At 40.5% G+C, this 20395-nt stretch overlaps 1 protein-coding gene across 1 annotated transcript in view; it reads left to right on the top strand.

Moving 5' to 3' along the window:
* Window positions 1-19859, top strand: part of LOC119721794 — a 61051-nt gene extending 41192 nt beyond the window's left edge. The window contains exon 3 of the mRNA XM_038191751.1: window positions 19689-19859. Coding sequence (XP_038047679.1) covers window positions 19689-19859 — 171 coding nt within the window. The remainder of the gene's footprint in view (window positions 1-19688) is intronic.
* The last annotated feature ends 536 nt before the right edge of the window (window positions 19860-20395 follow it).

Genomic DNA, 20395 nt, shown 5'->3' on the forward strand with positions numbered 1-20395 from the left:
ACTTTTGCTTCGCAAATTTAAAAAACAAAATTATTTTGCGACACTCTCGATGATATTTCAGCTCTCCAAAGAGCTCTCGCCGTGACTATACAAGTAGTTGATACAGACAGCCTGGATAGGACCCTGTCTCGTTCAGAGTTTTGATAGCAGAGTGGTTTGTGTTTGGCCAGTACTCTATATAGGCCTTCACCTCACCTGGAAATAAAAAAAACCAACCCATACGTACACGCATTTAAAAGCCTTAAAAGTAATTGCTCCTCGCCGAAAATAGAACGCATTTGGTAAAAACCCCAGGTACGTGAACATAACTTCCCCAAGTGCATTAGATGGATGGTAATAGCCGGGCAAGTTTGATAAACACGTAACCCTACCCACCGATTTCGGAGATAGGGAGGCTAACCCAAAAGAAAAAATATGCAACACTCTTTTTCCCCCACCGGTAAATGTTTTCTGCGCGGAGAAAATGCCATTAAGTTTGTGGACATTTCTGGTGATTTACCCCACCAGTAAATGTTTTCTGCGCGGAGAAAATGCCATTAAGTTTGTGGACATTTCCGGTGATGGCAATTTTCCCGGCAAAGCCCGTGTTACCGTAATCTAATGAAAGCGCTGGGGCGTTTGTTTTTTGGCGCGAACAGTCTTGGTAATCGGGCACCCCTTTGTACACAATTTATGCACTCTCGCTGCTGGTGTTGGGTTCGTAGGGAAAGCTTTAAGCCGGCGCGGGGAGCAAAACTCCAGAGAAATTAAGCGAGTCTGTGGACTTTGAGAGTGGTGCAATTCCACCCCTACCCCCCACACCCATGAGATCCAAATGCTGCCAAAAATGTCATTTTCGATGTTAGTTTTACATTAACCAGATTTAATCATAATATTTACACTGTCACCGCGAGCATCAATTGAAATTACTCTTGTGTTCCGTTCGTATGCAAGCTGAAGCTGTACTTAACTGTCGAATAAAAGTGGCTTACAAAAAATTCCTGTCTTTTCCTGTAATTGTTTATATTGACAACATTGGCGATTCATAAAGTGTTACTGTGCGTAAACGTGAATAAAGTGCTATTGTGCATAAATGTAAATAAGTTGAATGACTTCATCTGTACATGAAGTAACAAAAAATGAAAAATCTTCAATCTGGTTAAGGCTTGCAAATAGGCCTACCGTGAACTTTTTCATGTTCTCTATTTTTGGTCACTAAAAAGAGACGAATCCCTGTTTCTTTTCAAAGTCCAACATTACTCAAATGAACAACTCTCAAACCACAGCAATCCTTCACTGGACTTTGTCTAAAACGAACACAGCAACATTTTCTCTTTTTTTCCAGTTGAGAAAGGCTCTCTCAGTTGTACCAAAAGGCATAAACTCTCTATCGGGGCTCTGAACTTTAAAACTTCACCGATCGCCAGGTCACTACCCCTTTCTCTGCTTGTCGCCTGTCCCCTACGAAATGAGCAAAACAAGAAGAGAACTTGGTAAAAAAAAATATTCAAACTGATTAAACTTTCTGTCCATCAGTGATGGAATTCTTCATATATGTTCCCGCATGCTTGTTCAAACAATTTCTTGTATTATGAATCTTCCATGTCTGTTATCGTGAACGCGCCAAAAAAAAAAAAATCTATACTTCTTGCCGGGCTTTTAAGCTCTATTGCACTGCTATTTGGAGTCAATCAATAGAGTCAATCTGTGAAATGGCAGTACTCTCTCCCCTTCTATCTCATCTGTTTTTAAACTGTGGCAGAGTTTACCGAACTGACTTTGTACGTAGGCCGCTGTTGACGTATCTGTTGAAAAAAAAAAACCCTTGGCACAGAAGATGTTTAGTTTTTTTTTAGTGTGTGGGTGTTGACATTATTAACTGGATGAACTGGTCAGTGTTATTGGTCTGGGGTTTTTGGCCGGTATTTATCGTATAAAGCGTTTGGACAAACAAAGTGACTGTGTTGAGTGCAGCAGGACTTTTTGTGAAGTGGGCATTGCCTTGCGTGTGAAATTAAATACATTGTATTCGTTTTACGGTGTTTATCTGATAACTCAGAAAATAAGGTTTAGCATCTGTCCTGGAATACAGCAGTACATACCAAAGCTTGAATTCTGGTAGGAGAATGATTTAGTCTGTGAAATACATCATCTACAAGTTATTCAGGTAGATGGAAAAGTTTCAACAAGCAGAGATAGCCAAGTTCCAAATACATTTGCTCTTTGATTGGACAGCTGCGGAATTAAAATTCAACCAGTTCTTTTAACTTTTGGAAGGGAAAAAAAATCTTGAGTGTTAAAGAACTCGCCGCCAAAATGTCAAATGGTTCTACATCATTTGTGAAAGCTTTGGCCATTGCCTGGTTGTCGGACTTTTTCCACGTCGGCTCGGCCGCACTTCTCTCATCCCCGATTAGAAATTCACATTTTCATCAAGACGGACAGCATTCACGGCGCCATTCAACGCCGGTTCTTGACACTAAGTCTGACAAGGGCATGACACCTAAACGCGCTTGCCAACCTGAACTCAGCGCTCGTGCTTTTTTTCTATTCAGTGCCGTCATTTACTGTTTTTGTTTTCTTCTGTGTTGCCATAATGTTGCTTTAATAGTTCCGCTGTTGCATTTTCACAATATGGCTACTGCTAATCTCTCTTTTGAGAATAGAGGCATATTTTTGTTGTTGTGTGCATTCCTCTCCTGTGCTTAAAGGGAATATACAACATCTGCTTTTGCTGTAATTTTCAGAAATGGATGGATTTAGGGGTTAGTATTTTATAGAAAATATTGTTACACCGACCTGTTTAAAGCTTTGTGTACATAGATGCTGGAAAAACCAAGAAAAAAAATGCTGTTCTTGTAGTTTGGTATTTTTTGGTAAAATTTGGTAGTTTTTTTTTAATTTGCAGATGTTGTAAATTACCTTTAAGGGTCTTCAGAAATGTCTAAACTTGCCATGGAAAAGCCATTGTATTCTTTTAAGTCACAGAAAACAGGGAATGAGTGTTGGATCTGACTTTTTAATTTTTTTTAAGATGTATGCTTATGGTCTGTGTGATAGCCAAATTAAATATTTTACTGAATTACTAAATACCTCTTTGCTGCTATAAAGAAGATATAAAACAAGCTCAGAATTGAGCTATTCCATAAACTTTGTTTTCATGACCATTGCAGAGGTAGCAGAGCAGACCCTGGTCTGAATCCAGAGGGGTTTAGCTGACAAGGGGGGGGGGGGGGGGGGGTGTGCTTAAACCCCCCAACCCCACCCCCTATATCCACCACTAACTTGCACTGCTTTTACACCATCATATTTCACCTTTCTTTCCGGATAGACACCGTGAGACGAAACATTCGTGTGAGGAAAAAACAATATATTTGTTGAGTTGACGGACATTACAGAACATGCATCAACTTTTCGAAACTTCACCGAGACCCAGTGGTGGAATATGTGAAAGTTTGTTTGGACAAAGCTGTTCGAACTTTGTAGGAAAATTGTAAAAAATAACATTGCGTATATTACATGTTGTGACATTCACACACTTGATGACATAACTAAAACTTCCACGAGAATTACATGTACGTGGAAACTGAATTCTCAAATGTACTTACTGACGTGCGTGTGAGCATTAACTTTGCCTGAAGCAACAGTTAATTGAAGAAGAAGTTTCTGTCTTGCGTACATTTAGATACAATTGCCTGCGAGAGAATTACATTTTGTGCACAGTCCATTACCTACGCATTTGACGTCAGTCCCCGTAGTGTCTCTGTCGTTCCACCACGCATATTTTGCTCTTCTTGTGCAAAGACTTGGACTTCAAATGTTTTCTTCTTTTTTCCCCCGCTTTCTTCAAAGCCTTTGGTGTCAGGCGGGCAAGATAATACACAGACTGACATTTCCAGATATTGACAGCAAAGAAGTTAAAAATGGAGTATTTTTTGACAAAATATTGTCCTTGCATGGCGTTATTTTTAAAAGCAAAAGTCAAGAAACAAATTGTCTCACCTCTATTTACTCGGGGAGACCCATCAAATGATAACATTGGGTTAGACAAACACAAAGAGTCCTAAAATGCAATAATAAAAACAACCTGAGTGCAAATCAGACGCTTGGGTAGTCAAGATTTTGTTTATGGAGTGGGGGGACAACTTGAATTCCCAGTTGGTCATCCATTCCAGAATGGCTCTTGGGCAAATCTCTCTGTAACAGGAGACGATGAGCTCGAATATATTGCCGCTAATATTTTTCATTTTTCGGTCGCTTATTATTGCCAGCGATGCATGGGGAAAGTTGGCGAGTTGGAAAACAAGAAGGGGATTTTTTTTTTTTAAGCTAGACGTTTTTTTTTGTTATTGATGAACAAGAGTTTATTCATGTAGATGATGGCGAAGGGGTATAACGGGAAATGTATCCACCGGCATTTAACGTCACTGTTAATTTCCCCATTGATCCGGGGGTTTCGTTCCTTTCCGTCCCTTCAAGTTGCTCAACCCCCCATGGGAAATCAAACTATCGCGGAGGTTAGTATTTTTTTTTTTTACTTCTCCCCCACAACCGTTCCTGAATATGCAGACGTTGGTGATTATTCGATTGGATATTTTCTGAGGGAGTTGGAACGGAGAAACGTACCCTTTGCTTTTTCTCTAGTTTTTTTTTTCTTTCTTTCTTCCCGTCTTCTTCATTGCTTTTTTATTACTGTGGAAGTCTTGGCAGTGATTTCTGGCAGAGTAAATAATTGAAGTTGCTTGGGGCCCTTAAATGTTAGTTATTCATTGGAATCAGGGAAGTTTGCAACTCTCACGCAGTCTCTGAATGCTTTGCAAATTGGATTTCGCCAGGTATATATATTTTTTAACTCCTCCGTCGTCGGTTTGCAGCAATTACAGTTTGTTTTTCATCGGATTACGGGTCTTTTTTCTCCCCCTAAAAGCTTTGCTTCGATCAATGTTAAAATTTGTTTTTAAATTTGTGCACCAGAGATTTGAGTGGAGAAGAGTTCGATGAATAATGCAAAACATGAATCAATAGGATGCATGTATTTTCCTTGTTATTTTCAGCACTGAAAATAAAATCTACGTAATATCTCTTCATTTTACATTGTAAGTTTATCTTTGCTGTTTCTAAGTAGAACATTGATAAAATCTTTCTTTAACTCTAACCTCCCCAACTCTATCCCAATTTTCGTAGAGTTTGAGGGACTTGGTCCTGCAGGCCTGGTTTGACTAAATATTGATGGAGTATGATGGACTCGGGCCTGGAGGCCTAAAGCAAAGCATGCATTGGAAGCAGTGTGATTGATGGATTTTGGCGGACTTGGTCCAGTACTCAGTAAAAGACAGTAGGGAATTAATTAAGTGCTTTTGCAGAACTTGCAATTGATTTTACTGTTATGTTTTTTGGCCAGTTCAAACAGGGTACTAATAAGCATGATAAGTTTACTCGCTAAGCAAACAATAACGAAGTACAAGTAACCAGCAGTACACACCACATGGTTATTTGGCTGGTAGCCTGCGATAGCTAAGCAAGAGTCTTCTCTGCTCAGCATATTTGCAAAAAAATCATGCCATTTAAGTGCAGAGTTCCTTCACTGGATTTCACTCAAGAATTATGAATTTTTAGATATCAGTCTGCCTGTAGACCCAGTGAACATTTACATGTGTATGTGCTTGAACTTACATGCACTTTGCATCAGAATTTTGTTGTAGGTTTCATCAAGTTGAAAGTCCCTATCCAACAATTTGTGCATCAGCTGTGACCGGCAGTCTTGCATCCATTCCAATTTGCTCCTTCATTTAGTGCCAGGCTCTAGGTACAACACCAAAAGAAGAAAAGGGAAAATCACTTCATTGCCAAATTGTCAGTGAGTTGAAGCCGAATTTATCACCTCCGATGCGCTGCTGTCGTCCAATTGTCTAGCAAGGGGAAATGACAAAGTAGACGGAAAAAAATTGGAAAGTGGAGAAAAAAAAGAAGAAGCAACAACCGATGAGATCAGCGACCCGTGATCTCACATTCTATCTTGATGCTGAGCAAAAGACGAGGTTGTTGCGAGTCACACACGGCGCGGAGCAGTAAACACCCAGCGCCAGCAAGAAAGCGTGGAAACTTTGAGCCTGGCGCGCTAATCGTCGCCCTTCCCCCTTCGCGCGGGCGAGCCTAACTAACTCCTGACATGTATGGGTCGTTGGCGTTGATCAGTCGGTCGTTCAAGCGTGGTTTATCCCGCCGTCCAAATCCCCTTTGAGATCTGCGATGACAGATGCGGCAAGGCGTAGAGTGGGGAGAGCAGCGTTATAGCTGCGTCGCTCTCTGTATTTCTCTCTCCATGGCTCACACGGCGCTCTGCTAACGGAGGGCTTGTTTAAAAATGTCAGGATCAACAATCAGGATTCGGTGTCATCCACTAATTACCTGCTGCGGTGAACGCCAAAATCTTGTTAGGATTGGACAATTTTTTTTTTCGTGGTCGTGATGACATTTTTCAGGGTGTGAACATTGTCGGATGTTGCGCATGCTCTGAGTACCTTGGAGAATTGGAAGGGATTGTAATGGGTGATCCTATAAATCACAGCTTGTTAACGAGATGAAATGAAAGATACTTACAATGCACACTTTTTCGAGATTGCTTGTGGCTTAAAGATATTTGTATGGATTTGACATCTTTTTCGCTCACTGTATTGATTTCTTTTGGTTGAGATTTCCACTCAAAAGCTACATAAAAACTGCCCAAAAAAGTAATAGATATAACATAAAAACAAATAAATGAAGGAATATACATATACTCAAAGCATCTTCTGATGTGTTTTTCAATACCCCACCTTTTTTTAAAGATGATTTTCATTCAAATGCTAGACCCTCAAGACTGTGTTTTCAATTCTTTCATTCCAGTGGTGAATAGAAATTTCTACCTTGTCATTTGCATAATACTCAAGACTTACAGTTTGCTGATGTAAGTTGAAAGCCCCAACTCATCGAAAAAAATAACCTTATTAAATTACAATTGCGCGGAGCACAACAGAATTATTTACATGTAGAGTAACTGGAACAGTACACTGCTAAACCTTTTTGTTGTAAATTTTTCTAATGACGAGAGTACAATGATTTTCTAAGAGGATGTTAATATGAAGAGGTTTTGAAGCATTGAAAGCCCCTGCTCTGTGACAGTTGATTTTGTAATGGGATCGGTGCTCGATAACCACTCCAAATTAACAGTGAAATGTACGCAGTGCTCAACATGCACAATTAAAAAAAAAAAAATCCCACAGAATCTGGCCTAAACTCAACCAGGCTTTAAAAAGCCTGACCAACATGAATTATGCATAACGGCTCATCTAGGGGGGCTCTCAGTCTTTGCTCTTGAATATTCACGAGGTCTCTACTCTTCCTGTCGGCCGTTGACCTCGCCTCGTTTAACGGGAACCGCCGTGATTGATTTGTGTGGCGAGACTCAAGAGCGCCGCGGAAAAACAACGTAGCCGTGCGGTCTGGTCTGACGACGGTTGTCTGCTTTAGTTGATATACCTGAACATGTTTTTCCGAGCCGGAATGGAGCGTTAATATGCCTGGCAGCGGTGCGTGTGTCCACTGCATAACAAAAACATGTTGGTGTGAAATTGGCTGTATTTATGGCTGTTTGTACATAATAAGCGTGAATAGAACAACTTAAGCGCTAGAGCAAAATTTTAACACACCTCAACTCTTTTACAGTAGTAGGCGTATGTTCCAGAGTATTTTTTATCATCATATTTGAAACAACATCCGTGTTAAGTTGTGAATTTTTAAAGCCTGTTATAAGTTAGAGATCTTAAATTCAAGTTTACAATTTGTTTTGTTTTTTTAGAATGTAGAGAGGAAACTTCAGGAAAAACAGCATGACTAATTTACATGTTATTGTGTATTATAAATCGCCTGAATAAATCCCCATCATCTGATTGGTGGGTCGTTGATTGCGTGTCATTAAATTATTCATTCCAAAGCATGGCCTGGCTGCACGGCACAAATAGAAGTTCTATTCCACGGTAAATAGTAGTTCCATTGCACGGCAAAAATAGAATTTCTATTCCACGGTAAATAGTAGTTCTATTGCACGGTCACACTATTGGTGGCTCTGACCAATCAGAGGACAAGGATTTACTCAGGTGTCGTATAAAACAAATAATGAATGTTTCACATTGTTACAATGGAAAGAATAATTTCATTCGGTGACAGATGAAACCATTGCACTCGTAAACATTCATTATGCGTATACTATTTCATTGCATCTTGACGCCATTGAGGGGGTACTTGTATGCGGATTCCATACCGAAGAATTTTTTTTTTTCCTATAGGGTGACCCAAAAAATATGCAACCCTGAAACATCTGCCTTTTTTTTTGAATTTTTTTGAATTTTTTTGTGTGAATTGTTATGTTTTGGGTATCAGATTCAAGCTGAGAGCTTTTTCTTTCAAATACTGAAAAATTCATGAAAATAGCTCACTGGTTTGCTGGGAAAATGCCAATTGTGTAACACAACTCCTTTCTTGGTCCATTCCAATGGCATAACCACAGTTTAATATGGGATTTACACTGTACCTATTTGTGCATGAAAGTGCATTGTGTCCTAATCCTTACAAAGAACACAGCACATAATATGACAAGAGACTAGTACAAATGAGTTTGATAGGAAATACCTTTTATTTTCCACCTGAACAGGTATCTTATCCTTTTAGTCCTATTTTAAACCTTTTCAGCATCATAAATATGTCAAAATATTGAAGAAATTGCACAAATGAAAAGACATTCGCACAGTGGGCTTCCAGTAAAATGTTTCACTATTGGAAGCACCATTGGAAAGGATAAAAATCACTTCTTTTACATAATTGGCATTTTCTCAGCAACCCAATGTGCTGTTTTCATGATTTTTTTTCAGTATTTGAAATAAAAGCTCTCAGCTTGAATCTGATACCCAAAACATAGAAATTCACAGATCAAGTTTTTGTAAAAAGGCAAATGTTTCAGGGAATCTTGCATTTGGGGGGGGGGGGGGGGGGTGTCACCCTGTATAGTCATTTCCGACCCCTTCCCTTAAGGGCCAGTTCAAGAATGTCCTCAGTGCAGGCATGTCAAACATTATCTCAAGTCAGGCGGTGAGATATCTGGAGTCAGGCTTATGATTGTGCATTCGAATCCAAAACCACCTCAAATCAACTGCGAACCACCCCCCCCCCCCCCCCCCTCCCCCTCCCCCTCCCTACTGGCCTAATTATAAAGGGCAGCGCACTGTGAGCGCGCGAAGGAAACGATCCGTTTCAATTGTTTATGCCTCCGTCATGACCCCTTTCCTCTTCCGATCACCCACAGGAGAATGCACATCTCCACCCCTTTGTCGCATCAACAATCCGACTGACAGCGCTTGTCAGGAACTCCTTCTGTTTCCCTGTTTGTCCCCTTGGCCTACTTGTCCGCGGAATTGCCGACAGTCTTTTAGTTTGTACGCGGCGAAGCAGGGAAAAAAGTACAGTCGGATGTCACCGTCATCGTCTGACGCAAAACGGAACACACATGTTTCCGTAGGTGTGTACAAGTAAAGGAGATAGTTTGTACAAGACTTGCTTACAAGTAAAGGAGATAGTTTGGACAAGACTTTTGAAAACAGCAAACAGTTCCCAGCCATACACTCCAGAATACTTGTTTACCAAAATCTCGAAATGGACTAAACTGTCACATATCTGAAATAGGTGGGTGAAAACACTCGAATCTCAAACAGTTTTCTGCTTTTAAAAAAATAAGCCTTGTTGTAAACAGGCAAAATGTATGTAAGGTGACTGACAGTATTGGAGCACAAAAGTTACTTGTTTTTTATTCATCGGTTATAAAATATTCCATATAATCTGCCCAGCAGATTCTAGGTCATCCAGGGCTTCGTTTTAGATCTGAGATCCCTTCAATAATTAAGCGTCTCCATCTCGTTAACAAGTTTTTTGCAAGAATTATGCATCAAATATTTACACTAAACCCCCCGAGGGACTTTTATAAGGAACCTTTTGAAATCCTCCCCAATCCGCCACCTCGCAGAAACCAAATGACACATTTTTTGCTCTTCAACTTTCGAGGGGCGTCAAGTCCATTGAAGTTAAGCAGTTGTAAATTGGGGGGCAATATTTGAAGAAAAAAAGTCAGTGTTTTTTCCAACTATGGTCAGCTGAGCCCAAATCTGGATCCTCTGCTGCTCCGTGAAGTTGGACTTGAGACACGAGTAAAGAGCAAAAAGTGTGCTACTTTGCCAACTCAATTCAAATGATTCCCAAATGAGCTTCAACCTAAAAAGAAATTGTAAGCTATATATCTCCCCTGCGTATGATGCGGATCTTAAAATACATCCCCTAAAAAAAGTATTTGTACAGAGTGTCCGCCGAGTGTTGTTGTAGAATAATGTATGAATAATGTTTGAAAATGTGTGATTTTTGAGTTTGAATTGGATGGCCAATTTACCTGTCAGTCAATCCATTATCAGAGACTCAGATCAGTCAGTATTCTCCCCCTCCCCCCCCCACGCCCCGTTTCCCAGCGACCACCAGCACCACCAACGAGCATCAAAGAAAAATACCAAATTTCTGCCAAAATAATTATTCCGTAAATCTCCCCCGATGTGTTCTGCTCAATTTACCCGGCCCACCTCCCCCTTGCATGCTGCATTGCGTTTGGGCTTTGTCTGTACGCCACTTGAGAAAAATCCACGCGGCTCGTTGCGCCCAATAATTCTGGCATTTTTTTTCCACTCAATTAGACATCCTTCCTGCCAGAAATGTCCACAACTCCCCTCCTTAACGATTCAGCCCACCCTACCACTCCACCAGTGAGAAAATGGTGGTGGTCGAAATCAAGGGAAAAAATGGGGGGGGGGGGGGAAGATTGGGTCTTTTTTTCCCCCGCTGTCGATTGATGCACCGCCAAACCTGGTAACTGGATATGTGAGAGCTTTCAAATCTCTGCTCGGAGGGCACGGAAGTTGTATTTGTTTGGCATAACAATGGCGGGAACGGTGGAGGCCTGTGTTTTGCGGCGGGGGCATTTTTGGTTGTATTGTAATCGGGCTAATGTGGCTGCGGCCGCTGGGCGATGTGCATCAGGAAGTAATTGATAGATTGTTATAATGAAACGATAAGTTACGTGCGTGAAGGGGTCGTTTGTTTTTGGATATGGTTACATTGGTCATGAACTTCATTAACATAGCTCATTTTAATGAACACGCCAACATGGCACATACATGGACACTGTCCTCAATCAAGCCAAACCCTCCCCCCATCGCAAATATTATGAACCCTCCTGCTATTTAAGCAGTCACAGACAGTCAAAATTCACTTCCCCTGCTTTACTTTTAACAAAGGCTAGTCACCAGCAGTCAGATCATGTGTCAAGCAAGCACTGTGACGATTGTCAAACTGGGTCAACAGACAAAGCAGGCAAGTTGTGGCCACAGCTGTTTTATCGCTCACCTGGAGTCAAAGCATAGCTGTATCAAGTTACTTAAAACGGTCCCAGCCAGTCAATCCTGCTCTATGTGGGCTGGGAATTCTTAACTGTTGAAAACAGTTACTTGATTGATTTTGACTGAAAGGACTACTTGGCACAGAATGAATGCTTACATAGGAAGATTAATGAACTGGACATTTTTGGCTGAAAGAAAAATATCACCATAGCATATCCTACCTTTCCACTATAATTCAAAGGATTGTGCTTTAATAGCATGCAAGTTGCCTTGTTTTTCCCAAATTTTGATTTCATAGTCAATATGTGTTCAACGGATCGTAATTCGACTTTGGCCAACATGCAATCAAACGTGTATCAAGAAGAAATATTGTATGACAGTTATTTTGCAGATTAAATGTCAGTATAGAATATCAGAAAGCCCACATTTCCGCAGGCATTACAGATTTCAAATATCACAATCTATAGATAATCTACACAGTTATGTGATTTAAGAAATAGAAAAATATTGCCGTTTTTTAATTATGCGTGGCTTCTCGGGGCTTTTCAAGTTTATCTTACCGATATTTATTTGGTAAGAACGAAATTAAACTGATGCAGCTGCCGTAGCGATTATCGTTGCTTGCGCTCGCGCAGCCGGAATGACACGGCAGGCTTGCAGTGGGGCGCCTATTGTGCGCCGGTCATTGACTTGCGTAAGGTGGACGTTCATCCGGCCGCGATTTTGCAAATCCATTTTCTGAGTGCTGTGCAGATTTCTCTTTTTGTTATTATTATAATTTTCTTTTAGCAGATATGAGAGTTTTAACAGCCCTGCCAGCTTGGTAGGCCCCTTGGGATGGTATAGCGTTGTTTGGTGTTGCCAAATTTTTCCAAAGGTGTTTTTTTTTTTTTGCTTTGATCGTTTGAGACCCTTTTGAGATTTGGACTTTTTGCGGAGGTTTCTGTGCAGAAGGAAAAATATTCAGGGGAGGATTAACTCCCCGTGTTTATTTGGGTTTCGGCGGATTTGAGAAATGAAAGGAAGAGAAGGAGGTGTTGGCACAGAGAGACAATGAACTCTGTAACTTTAAAAGTATTCAAGGAAAAAAAGGGGGAAGGGGGTGTATAAAATCATGGGAAGAAATTGTGGAATCTTTGAGAGTACATACATTTGTTTATGGTGTAAACTGAGGACACACACGTGCAACATCATCGGTGAATCGAGAACAGGAACCAAATCGAGGACAACCTCGATTAGAAAACATGTACAAAACCAATGAGAGCTGTTGCGAAAAATTTAAGGTACAAACAAAGGAAAAGGGAAGAGGAACAAAAGAAAATCCTGGATTTAAACCATAAACAAACGTGTCAGAGGATGTGCTTGAGGACGCTGAGGTGAAGTTAATTGCAGTTAAAACAAATTGCTGGCGAACTGTCTCTGTGTTTCTTCTTCAGACACTCGAAATGAACAGAAAAATAACAAAAAAATTGACTTCAGGATTTGTTACTTGAGACAGTTTTGTCATGCCGCAGTTGTATTAGCCATGTTGTGTAAAGAGTTTGCTATTGTAGGCACTTAAATGTACTCAATGGTGTCCAATCTCAAACACGTGATTGCTACTCGAAGTTGTCGTGAAAAACAGGATTTGCGGAGTCTGCATTATGGATGGCAGGTAATCACTGATGGGTATTATAGCCAACTGCAAAGTGCATTTTGAAACTATCGAAAACGAGAAAAAAACAAACCCACGCAAACGAGAGGCGATTCTTAAACCAAGAGCTCAATTGAAATTCACTTTATGGAAATTAAATCGTGTTTTGCCGAGATTGATCCCTCCAAAAGCCATCAAATTAATTCCCCAGGGCTCCGATAATCATTGACATCACCCTCAAAAATGCCAGGAATGAGCAGGAAAAGAAGACGACGAAGAAGAAAAAGGAGAGTATCATCGTTACCGCCACGCTCTCCAGATTTGTACTCCTTAATCCCTTGCCTCCGCTGACAAAGTGATCGTCGCTGAGGAAATCAATTTTTCAAAGTCATTGAAATGGTCTTTCTTTCTTTTTTGTTTCGGCGGAGAGATGTTATTGGCGACACAATCTTCATGACATTTAGCGGGATTTGAGTCTAATCCGGTCGAAAAGGCCGCCGTCTTGAGATGAATCAGAGCCGTCTCAAAATTTCAATTGGGGAGAAAAAAAGAGAGTGAAGATGGTGGTGTGGGGGGGGGGGGTAGAGCAGACGAGTGGAATCGTTGGAGTTACAAGTGCAATGACCGCTAGTCTGCACTTGAGAACCACTGCTCCCCTGGGCCGTACTTGTGCGCTTGTGTCTCAGCCTATATCGCCATTCATCACACGTGTAATGCCCATTGTTGTGAGGTTCGGAGCCGGAGGGGGGAAAACAGCCCCACCCCCCCCCCCCCCCCAACCAAGTCTGCCATGTTTATGTCTTTGTGCTGAACCCACATTATTAAGGCAAAAATGACAACCATGGCAGCATTAGAGATTGGAACGCACAGCGGCCAGTGCGTTCTTTGTATGCAGCTGAGAGCAGTGACGCCAGCCAAAAATGAAATAAAGAGGATAAAATGCCCCCCCCCCCCAACAACAAAAATTATGACTGGCCAGAAACTGTCACCTCATATCCTGATTGTGGTATAAATGATTAAGATCGTTTTTGATTGCACATTTTTTTGGGGGGGGGGGAGGGGAATGAGAGGGTTGGTAGGTTTTGTTGTCGGGCTTGTTTGTTTTGTTTTGTGGTTTGTTTGTTTTGTTGTTGGTTGGCGTTTTGTGCTTCCGCATTTTTTAAAGAGTTTTAGAAGATTGGGTTGGGGTTGGCGGCCAGGCGAGGTCAGGTTGATACAAAATGAATACTTTGCAGAATGCCTCCCAGCTAGATCCATTGTGCTCAAGCTGTTCTCGGCATGCAGCTGGCTGGTGTGGCTTAATATAATTGGGTAAATGGGGTTTGTTTTGTTAATGAGAGTGTACGTTTTATATGAATAGTCTTTGAAGCTAGAGTGCAGGATTTAGTAACTATATTTTGTGGGTGCGCAACATACATGTACATGTAATTCTAGAATTTCAGAAGCAACGAAAATAAAGTGCACTTTAAAGGTAGTGTACCGGTAGATCATTTGCATCTATTAAAAAGTAACCGACCAAATTATTGTTAAAAAGCTTACTTGGTTCAAAGATAGTAATGACACTAAACTCCCTGTGTAAAATTATTCCTTCTGGCATGCTGTCATTTTGAAGAAAACAATAAAAAAAAGGTCATTCCCAAAAATGTGTCAAGTGACACATTTTCAGGAATTTCCGTTGGCCATTGGTTTGTAATTGGGCAAATCCATGAATGGGTCACTATTATTAGCGAAAATAGTCGGCTGAATGAGAATCATGTCCCGAATGCTGATTTCGGGATTGTGTCATGACTCAGCAACTTTTGAATTCAAATCGAGATCCAGAATATTGGGTTTTCTCGAAATATGCCGCATTCACAGAGCTAACGCTTCATCAGGTTAGCTGTTAAACACCCGTCTTTAGATTACGAGCACTTTTGATGCTTTAAACGAAAAGAAAATTATGCACCAATGACAAATGGTCCACGCTGCCTTTAACAGTACGGGGTGTTAATTTAAACATTGCATTAGTGATTAAGTGGGGTTAGAGAGTAGATTTTGAGTACACCTTATTGCACTGATCTATCAGAAAATTTAAATTACCAACTAACTAAAGGGGCTACGTACCGTAGGGCCAAAGGGGTGGGGGAGGGGTGAAGGGGGAGGGGTTAAGGGGGACGTGTATCATCGTATTTCTGTGAAATTGGATTAAATTAGGCCCTAAAGTTGTATTTTGCAAGGGAGTGTATCATTTTTCAAAATGGCGATGGGTTTCAGGACCACTTTTAGGTGTAATTGTCTGTGGACGGAATTTTCTCCAAAGAGTTATCGAACTACCCCCCCCCCCCCAAAAAAAAATTAACAAAAAATGAAAGATGATGAAATAAGCTTTAATTTAATGGGTGTCTCATACACCTTGGAGAGTTCTGAGTATTTTTCATGATCTTGAGAAGTGGCAGTATCTATCATTGAGGTCTTTGGCAGTTTATCTACTTGTCTGCAACGCTAGGAAATGTCTCCGTTCTTTCCCCCTCCCCCCTTCCCCCACCAACCCCCCCCCCCTTCCCCTACCACCTTACCCACTCTACCCTGACGCTCCTGGTAAATATTATGCTATATCACATATCAGCTCAGCCCCCAAATGAGCGCAACTGCAGCAGCACAATGATTAATGATGATGCTGGCCCCCTTCAATATTTCATGGTATGGTTTATCTCCGAATGGTAAATGGATCCTTGACTTAATGAGTTTGTCTGTAATTAACATAACCCAACGCTTGGGCAAGGCCAAGGTACATGTGCTGTATAGCTTGAGGCAATTCCTGTGTGAGTGTGTTTTATTCATTATGAATGTTGTAAAAGAGGTGAATTAAATTAACAAGTCGATGAGTTATATGTGTACAATTTTGTTTGACATAACATGATTATGAGGTTCATGCCTAATGAGGCACAATAAAGTAATCTTGAGGTTAACCTCACATGTTTAACAGTTTAACAGAAACTTGTCATACAGAATGGGTTGGATGCCCATGATTATGAGGTTCATACCTGAACCTCATAAGGTAACCACTTGCTCCCAGTTGAACCTCCCATGCATGTGTACCATTGGTTATGAAATTTGGACACGAACGATGAATGCAATTATCCAAATTGAGAACGTACCGGTATTTTACAGTACCAGCTGTGTGCTCATGATTATGAGAAGTAAAATGAGAATTTATTTTACAGTACTAGCTGGCTGCTCATGATTATCAGGTTCATGAGCTCATGAGGCACACAAGAACCTCAAGGTGAACCTCAAAAGGAATTGTTGACACAACAAATGAGGTTCATGAGCTCATGAGGCACACACGAACCTCAAGGTGAACCTCAAAGGAATTTTTTGGACACGATGAATGATATGTTCCAAATTGAGAAGTAAAATGAGAACTTATTTTACAGTACTAGCTGGCTGCTCGTGATTATGAGGTTCATGAGCTCATGAGGTCCTGTACATTGTATGAGCCTCAAACAAGTTGAAGTGAACCTCATTCTGTGCATGAGGTATCTACATGTGTGCACATGTATGAAATGAGGTGTTCAAATAAGGTACTACTTTTGCACATTGTGTTGCCGAAAATTGAACAGTCAACTGGTTTATTTTGTCCAGTAAAGTTAAAAAGTGGATTCATTCTTGGATTGGTCAACAGTTTCAGCTTTGCAGCAGGAAAAGAAGTAGTATGGAAGATATTTTTTTCTTTTCTTGGTAATTTTATATCATTTACGTACGCGCACAGCTGTTTGGAAATGGATATTTTTGTTTTTGTCAATGCTTCATATATTGCGAGTCCAATGGTGTGGCGAGAATTGCATTGAGGACTGTCGGCTATGTAAGCTGTACGAGAACTACGAGTATTAAATGAACATTGTATTAGATTTTCACTGCGTAATTGCTGCTGGAGTTACTTTAACAGTAGTGCTGTTTACATAATGGATTCCGGTTCTTGTCCTAGAAAGAGTCATCGATACGGCACACAGTAAAGTGCAAAGATATTAAACTTGGCGGATCGGTTGCAGTTGTTTGCCCAACTTAAAGGGACATGATTGCTGTAATTGGCCAGTCTGTCTCCTGGTATCCCTAACTTGGTGAAAAAAAGTATTACTTTAGATTGTGGATTACTGGTAAGATAACCTTAAGTGGTTGTAACTTCACACTAGCTCTGACAACTCTTGAGTAACATTGGTTTGCCGAACAAAACAACAAGTTAGTGAAAGCACTTTTCAACCATGTTGCAACTTGTGTGTTACCGTCCTCTGAATAAACGTTTATTGATGAAGTTCATGGGTAATGTTCTATTAAAATTCTTGAAGATTTTCCTAGCATTTAATAAATAAAATTGTCCAGAAGACGAACGTACATGTATCTGTAAGAAAATAGTGAAGCCTCAATAAATTAGTTTGTTTCTCGGCCTGAAGAAAATCGGTGCCCATCCACTGTATGTATGTATATCTTTCAAATAAACATGAGACAACATGTATGTACATGTACGCCTAATATTTATGGGTTTTTCATTAAAATTTCAATGAAAATTCATTGTTTTTGTCACCAAGAGTATCTATTTTGGTGGAGATAAATGTCATGTTTGAGCATTTTAAGTACATCATAAATCCTCGGCATTGAGTACATGAAAAGAAAATTCATGAAAATTCATGGTTTTTCTCACTAGCTTTTTCCTTATTCAAGCCAAATTTGTTCCCTGCTACAATCCACGAAATCCCAATAAATCTGCAATAAAGCGGACACATGTACCGTAGATGTACATGTAGACATTTTTATTCAATAGTGTCAAAAAATGCATTGTAATTTGCATAGAAAATGTTGATGGTGTCCTGTGATTGGTTGAGAGGCTGTTACATGATTACTCAGAAATTGAACTACTTAATCAGGAAGAAAGACTTCATGTACCTCATGATCGAAAAGAAGTGAAGAGGGCCCTAGCTACCATACGTACATGTACCAATCAAGGCTTCTAAGTGTTTAAGAGAGATTAAACCTCCTCCTGTCTGAACAGTCACAGACAGTAAAAAAATTAAATCCTCTCCCCTGCCATGCCTTCTACACATGCTAAGCACCAACATTCAGATCATATTTCAAGCAAGCACTGTGACTAGTCAAATTCAGTCAACTGTAAAAAGCCAGCAAGTGGTAGGCACAGCTGGCAGTCAAAGCATAGCTGTATCAGGCTACATAAACAGTCACAGCCAGTCAATCCTGCTTTATGTAGGCTGGGAGCTCTTAACTGTTGAAAACAGTCACTTGATTGATTTTGACTGAAAGGACAACTTGTCACAGAATGTATGTTTGCATGAGGGTTTATGGAGTTATGAAATAAATGATGCAACGTGGAACAAGTAGCTGACATGTTTACATGTGTAATGAATTTTCACTTGACTAAAAGTTTATAAAAAATAGGCATTTTCAGAGTGGAACAATAACATGTATTTTTAGTTTTGTGACATTTATTTGTCTGTAATTCTTTGTAAAATATCCGTTGCTCCTGCATTAAAAGTGTTATTTTACACACATTCAAGCATTTAAGAAACAGTATTGACTGAATCATATCATTTTAACGATAACCATTTCCAAGATATTTCAAGCTATCAAAATTATGTACTCGTGCTCGGATTATATTTTGATGAGAAACAAGATCACCCATGGCTGTACATGTCCCTTGGCTTTTAATTGTCTGAAGGAAACGACGGCAAGTGTATTCCTCCACGCTCCGTAGAGAACTCACATGTACCGGGTGCACACATTGTGTCTACAAGGAGAAGGAATCGACACGTGAGGAGTCAAGTCTCTCCACACAGGAGCTCAGCGCTGCCGTAGCCTCGGGGCCCAGATACGGGCAGACAGGAAGCCCGAGCGGATGTCATGATCGCATAAATGCAGCCGACGATGAAGAAACCAAACGGGACTGGCGTTGTTGATTGAGTCCTACCGTTGGCTTTGGGTTTCTTCCCCTCTGCGTTGTTGCGCCCGTTGCGTCGGCGCTTTTGTTTTAAAATCCCACCTCCTCGCGAGGGGGGACTGGAGTAGCCACTCCTGGAGTGGGCTTTTTTTCCTCGCTGAGGGCCTTTGATTGGACGGCTAAAGTTACACTGTTTGGGCTGTCTCGTAGTTTTTTTTCTTTCTTTTACGAGAATACTCATTTCCTCTGTAACGGTTCTTGTATAAATAGCTCGGCGGGATTGTTGTTTTTCAGGCAACCTCTCAGCTTAATATTGCTGTTTTTATTGTACCTTTGGAGTAGGAATGAGTGCCCCGGGTCCAAGGTCAGAAAGTTGGAGTTAATGTCTAGGAATAAACGTATTTGTTTTTCTAAAGTTGTGATTCCAAGTTGGAAACATCAATCTCACAGGCACATAGCTTGGATTTAGAATGATAAAAGATTCTTCTCCACTCTAGAAAAAGTACACTTATTAGATAAAAGTCAATTTTTTTAAAAATTAAAATTACCATTTCATTTCAAGTAAATTGAAATGAAGTATCAATCGTTCTTCTGACGCCTTGCCATTGCTTCAAGCAATCTTACTTTAAAGCCGCAACGTTTTAACATCGTCTCTTCATTTTGACATTTGCTCTGTTCTCAACAGCTGGCACAGATCATTACGCTCATTTGCATAACAATAACCGGCTTCATTGACAAGTCCTTCAACCCAAAGCGGCTATCCAGGTTCATCAAAGTGCTCATCCCTGTGCTGGCGTTAGCCGGCTACGACAGCAGGATAAGCCGCATCCTTCCGCAAACACGAAAATTACCGTAATTAGTTTTATTGATTTTTGGAGGATAGGGGTTGTCGTCTGTTGTTGTCCGGCTTTGTTTTGTCATTGGAGACTGCTCGTATTTGTTCAATATAGGCAAATTGAAATGCCTGGGCCTCCTGTGCAGCAGGTACCGGTATGGTGCGTGTTGAGGAGGTCTTTAGGGCGAACTTGTCAAGAGGGCTGTGAGACATGGCCATGGGGAAATTATGGCTTGTTACTTTTACCAGGGTATGATTGGTTAGGGTTGTGTTTATTATTAGGGAAACGCGCATAGTGAACTTGGAAGTCAATAACATGTAGACAATAGGGTAGGGCCTTATTCACGAGTCGGCCATGTTAAATTGAAAGCGAGATAAAATCTTCATTTTTTGAACTTGCGAAGAGAAATGAAAGGAATGACATGAAGTTAATTACAAATTAATACCAGTCTCCTCTGATGAATAATTTAGAATTTGTGATTCAACCTACCCTAATGTTTTAAGCTACATTTGAAATTAAAAAAAATAAATGAAAGTGAGGCTAGAATGCATAAATA

The sequence above is a fragment of the Patiria miniata genome, unplaced genomic scaffold, assembly GCF_015706575.1.
Source record: "Patiria miniata isolate m_02_andy unplaced genomic scaffold, ASM1570657v1 HiC_scaffold_14, whole genome shotgun sequence".
Lineage (NCBI taxonomy): Eukaryota > Metazoa > Echinodermata > Asteroidea > Valvatida > Asterinidae > Patiria > Patiria miniata.